General features: G+C 35.3%; 1 protein-coding gene across 1 annotated transcript; it reads left to right on the forward strand.

Moving 5' to 3' along the window:
• The first annotated feature begins 304 nt into the window (after positions 1-304).
• Positions 305-5,704, forward strand: LOC105965643 (Aldolase superfamily protein). The gene is made up of 13 exons (XM_012990210.2): positions 305-454; positions 554-659; positions 774-852; positions 962-1,037; positions 1,632-1,715; positions 1,811-1,915; positions 2,243-2,323; positions 2,423-2,487; positions 3,598-3,667; positions 3,758-3,835; positions 4,129-4,226; positions 4,318-4,453; positions 5,209-5,704. The coding sequence occupies exons 1-13, from the start codon at positions 395-397 to the stop codon at positions 5,353-5,355; spliced, it is 1,185 nt and encodes a 394-aa protein (XP_012845664.2). The 5' UTR covers positions 305-394; the 3' UTR covers positions 5,356-5,704.

Raw genomic sequence — 5,704 nt, forward strand, 5'->3', positions numbered from 1 at the left:
TAAGTGTTAGAGGTTGAGTAATTTTTGTATATATCAACAAGTTTTTCTTATTATTAAATAAGTTTGATAATAAGATAGATATATATTTACGGGACAAAAAAGATAAAACAATTTTTTGATTAAGTAGCCTCGTCACATGCCTGTTTGCAATTTAGCGTGGATAAATGTAATGTTTGATGTTAGTTCTCTTAAGGAAGGTGTCAGGTAACTAACATAAGATAAGAACGAACGTTGCATTTATAGAGATCACTTCAAGGAGCAATACATTGAAGAGTTGTACCTTTCACTTCAATGGTTGTACCGTGCTGTCCCCTTAATATATATATAAAATCTCTCGCCAACTTGTGAGTATCAATCATTCATCCTCTTCCATTTCATTTCTTCAGAATAAAAAATGTCAGTCACTTTGCCTTCTCCGCTGCCCTCTATACTCTCCTCTTCCTACACTGTCCGGGTAAAAATTTCACGCACTCACACACTTTTCTACCTGTTTCGTATTCGACGATTCATCATCATGTTTCTGAACGAAATATTTGTCGATTGAATTAAGCAGGATAGGAAATGTTTCGGATCAGCGAATCCTAGTCCGGTTTTCAAGCATCAGAGATTCTTTTCTTTGATTTCTGCTGCCACGAATTTCTCTTCCTCTCTCGACACCGGTAATTGATTTCGTAATTATGCATTTTGATTTTATCTGATTTGATGCGTTTTGTAAGTATATCTTGAGTTTTTTAATTTGATTTTTTTTTTGGTGTTGGAATTCGCGCTGATAGGTTTCAGCACTGAATTGGATGTGGTGACGGGTTACAGCGAGATCGTTCCTGATACTGTTGTTTTCGATGATTTTGAAAGGTAATTAGATTTCTTAATTTTATTAATTAGCCAGCACACGCTGTGCGGTGATCTTGATCTTTTCTTAATTTCAATTTTTTTTTTGTCTTTGATGTATAAATATATATAGGTTTCCTCCAACTGCTGCCACTGTTAGCTCATCTCTACTATTGGGCATTTGCAGCTTACCTGATACCAAATTCAGGGTAATTTTTAATTGTTTTAATTCTTTAGCTATTTTCGTTTTGGTAATATTGACTGTTCGTTTTTTTAGTAGTTGCAGTATGTGTGCGTGCAGCGTGCGGATATGTGTCTAAGCAGATTCGTCGGATTTTGCTTGTGTGAATCATGATGCTCTTTAAGTTTAGATCCAACTTAGTAAGGTGGTGTTTGCAAAAGTTTTTACAAATAGATTATGAGTTTTTTTTTGCTCATAATCTATTTTTAAGTGTTTGCAAAATGAACTTTTGCTTTTAATTTGCTTCTCTTAAAATAAGCAGCTTTCAGCTATAATTTGTTAAGCACCCATGACTATATTTTCTATTTAAGTTTATTTTCCGGTAAATTTGCAAACACCCCCAATTTTTAGAAACAAGCACTTAAAATCAACTTAACTCACAATCTATAACTTCTGCTTTTGAATAAGCTTTTGCAAACACCACCTAAATTATATAAAGTAAGTGGTGTAATATAATGGCTTTTTACAGTTGAGAAAGATTCAATTATATGAATTTTGGATTTACGTGACTTTTCATTGTAAAAGTATTTCATTTGCTTTCTTTCTTGTTTACGAGTTGCAGAGTGCTATTGATACTGCGTTGGCTGGTTCAGAGTGTTACAACTTAGAACAATCTGATGATCGTATGACATGTTTCTTCAACAAGGTATGTTTTTATAGGTGCTACTGTAACAGAATGATATCTTCTACTTAACATTTTATTGCATAATCCTGATCGTTTATATATCAATTAAATAATAGGCTTTGGTAAATGTTGGAGGCGATCTTGCAAGACTTGTCCCTGGTCGTGTTTCTACTGAAGTCGATGCTCGTCTTGCATACGACACACAGGGCATTGTTCGGAGGGTAACTGTTCCTCTGATTTTTTTTTTAATTTTTTTATATATATTATTATGACATCTGCCATTGTCCACCTGCTTAAGAGTCATTGAATCATAACAGGTATTTTAATTAATGAAGAACTTTTTAGCAGAGATTATTAATTGCTTGAATCATGACAGCTGTTTTTGGCTACAGCTGAGGCATTTTTAACGAATTTCATGTCTAATAGCCGTCAAATGCTTTGATTATAATTTGCCGGCATTTTCATTTTATTTTGTCAATATGCATTCTTCGACTATAATATGTAACTTTCATTGGTTGTTTGATTGCCAAACTGGAATTGATTTTCAGGTGCACGAGTTATTGAAATTGTATCATGACATTGAAGTGCCTCCGCAACGTTTGTTGTTCAAAATTCCTTCAACTTGGCAAGTTAGTGTTACAGACACCTATCTGATTTTTAAACTTGCATTTCTTTCTCATGCTTTATGATACTTCATTATTTATTTCTTAATGCTTTATTGTGTTTAGGGAATTGAAGCGTCGCGGTTGTTGGAGTCAGAGGGCATACAGACTCATATGACTTTTGTGTACAGGTAAACAAGGCTTATTCTGTTTCAAGTATTGAAACTGTAAGTGAAGTTGTTCCAAAAGCTCATTTAAATTAGAAAATTTATGTAATGGTTGTCATACAACGTTGATATGAGTGCTCTATAAAGTTAATTGCTCTTTATTATTTGACAATTGGTTTGTGAAAAAACTTGGTACAAAACACAATCTGTTTGTAACTGTTTCCCAGCATGAAACATCATAGTTGGATCTGTAATAGCATATAAAAGTGACTGAAACTCGACATGTAGACCACGTGTCGAAGTGAAATTTCTTAAAAAGCTTTCTTGCCTATTTATTATCTTATTAAAGGGCAGAAAGATTTTTGTGCTCTTTTAAATCTGTTCCGATCGACAAATCATTTCAATGTCTAATCCTGTTAATGGTCTTTGCATGACGCCAAAATTTATATGAATCGAAATGTGGGCAGGGATGGCCTTTATCTGCTTGCTTCAACAGCATTTGTCGTATACTGCTTGGTTAAGTTGTTAGTTAGTTCATCCACCATAATGGTTTATCTCATGCAACTATTTCTAGTTGCCTATTTATAGACTACTTGATATCAAAATTTGCTCCCCGTTGGTAGTACTCATCTTATCTTCATTGGTCAGCTACGGCATACATATAAGTCAAATCAACAGTAAGAAAGTTTCAATGTTGAAGAGTTGTTAATCAAACCCTCGGTCTATCAAACATCAATATCGTTACATATTGCCCTCAGAATTCAAATAACTCTGCAACTGTCAAGTAGTTAATGCATTTCACTGGAGTAATTTGTTCATCCGAACTTACGTAATTATATTCATACTGGAGGGTTTGGCATTATTAAAGGCTTGCTTCATAGTATCTTTGTCATTTCAATATTTTTCACGTACTAGTTGCTTAACCCTCTTATGAATTTCAGCCGATTGGTATATATCCCTTCACGATTTTTTTTTAAGATAAAAGGGAACACAACTCCATGTAGAGTGTACACTTTTGCACTACCCCATTCTTCACGTTTGTTCGCAGTAAATTGTTTTCCTTCCTCAAAGATGTTCTTACTTCCAAGCTGCCTTGCTAATAATTGTTTTTTGACTCTGGTTATGTGTTGACAGTTTTTGTCAAGCTGCAGCTGCAGCTCAAGCTGGTGCTTCCGTTATTCAGATTTTTGTTGGTCGGCTTAGGGTAATTTTTCTCTGATAAGGAATATACTAGATTGGCATTTTTATTTTTGATGTGATAATGATGCTAGAACGAGTTATCCATCCATGTTAGGACTGGGCGCGCAACCATTCTAATGACCCCGAAGTAGAAGCTGCACTTAAAAGAGGAGAAGATCCTGGCTTGGCTTTGGTGAGTTCTACGAGCTTCTATTCCGTATTTAACTCTTTACATTTGAATAGTTACATGCTATCAACTCTGCACATTTGCTGCGGCCAAGGTATAAGTTGTGGTAGTATCTATCATTCTCATCCTTATTCATTCATAAGTTGAAGTAAAGGCATGTGTTGGATTTTCTCAACTTGCTGAAAAGTAACTGTCGAACTGTGCTTGTGAACTACCCCGCCACAATAATTTCTAACGAATTTAGAAGAATATACATTTGGTAACGATTTATGAGGTCTTGTCCTTCTGTCCTGTTTCAGGTGACGAAAGCCTACAGTTACATTCATAAATATGGGCATAACTCAAAATTGATGGCTGCAGCAATTCGTAACAAACAGGATGTTTTTAATCTTTTGGGGTAATGACTTGTTTGAGTTGCAACACCTCTTAGTTCTTGTTCGGTCTCGGAATAAAACTGTTCTCCTTTTCTTTTCTTGTTTTCTTAACAGAGTTGATTATATTATCTCCCCGTTGAAGATAATGCAGTCTCTAAAGGAATCTGTGACACCTCCCGATGAGAAATATTCTCTTATGAGGAGGCTATCCCCACAATCTGCTGCCTCCTACAATTTCAGCAATGAAGAGGTTTGTTTTCTTTTTTTCTATTTATAACTCTTCATGGAGGCTAATATTATTGGAACCAGAGCTAATTCATGTCAGGAAGATGAACTCTTGTCCTCAAATACTACGTTAAATGGTTTATGCATTTGTCAATTTCGATATGCAGTTTACTCCATCTTGAGTTGGATTATTCTGGAGTTTACTATCTTTTATTATGGTTGCCGTGGGTTATCACTTCCTTTGTGTGAATTGATGAGAGTTACTCACAATCTATTTGTGCACCATGTCATAGTATCAGCTTTGAAACGAATCTAATTTGACTTCCAAAGTTGTGTCCATAAACACGTAGAAGTATTTGAAATCACAACTATCAAATGCACATGGATGTCGTATGTGATCTTCCATAATTAAAGGTTTCCAAATTCCTGAAAAAGGATAAGAAAACGTGCATTAGTATAAAATTCTAGAACACGGATATCAATGACTGAACACCTTTGAACTTGTAACATGCTCCTAACGATTTTTAGGTCAATAGTTCGAAAGTTACTTTATTTTTCCTCCTTTATCCTTGATATAGATCGAGTCTTATATGCAAACTATAGCCTTGGTCTATTTCTTTCATATTGCCTTCTCGAATTGCATCAAAATAACTGCGTAAGATATGGCCTTGGAGCTTCCTCTTATTGGAAGAGTAAAAGAAAAACAAAGTTGTGATTGTATCTTTCTCAAGCTAGTTTTTACTAGTTCCTCAACCAGTTTTACTTTGTGATCAATTTCAGCTTGTGAAGTGGGACCAATATAGCTTTGCCTCGGCTATGGGCCCCGCAGCTGTGGAGCTTCTAACAGCCGGATTGGATAGTTATGCTACCCAATCTAAACGTGTCGAAGAGTTATTTGGGAAGATATGGCCGCCACCAAATGTATAATTAATAAGTCTTATCAGCCATAACCAATAAGGTGTTGCCTCCGTGGAATAAAAGGATGCCAAATTGCCCCAATGCTTCACTCGAACCTTCCACGAATAACCACTGGAAAGAGGGTGCTCGCTCATGTTATGCAACTTTTCACTTATGTCCTTTTGCAGTTAAGTTATGTTGAAGCACCATTTGGTATCTTAGCTGCTCCGGGGTATTTCTTATGAGAACATTGGAATACTACTTTCGGTATTTACCGTAAGTCTATAATTTCCTACAAATTAACATCCCCCTTCTTCTTATGTTTCTTCTTCAATGTACTTCAGACGAGTTTAAATTAGACATAATCTTGTTTGGTGTA

This window comes from Erythranthe guttata, chromosome 5 (assembly GCF_056151865.1).
Source record: "Erythranthe guttata isolate IM_541 chromosome 5, IM_541, whole genome shotgun sequence".
Lineage (NCBI taxonomy): Eukaryota > Viridiplantae > Streptophyta > Magnoliopsida > Lamiales > Phrymaceae > Erythranthe > Erythranthe guttata.

Coding starts and splice junctions, on each gene's coding strand:
- LOC105965643 (XM_012990210.2), top strand. CDS start 395: ATGTCAGTCACTTTGCCTTCTCCGCTGCCCTCTATACTCTCCTCTTCC. Junction 1,038..1,631: donor TACCTGATACCAAATTCAGG/GTAATTTTTAAT, acceptor TACGAGTTGCAG/AGTGCTATTGATACTGCGTT. Junction 2,324..2,422: donor AAATTCCTTCAACTTGGCAA/GTTAGTGTTACA, acceptor TATTGTGTTTAG/GGAATTGAAGCGTCGCGGTT.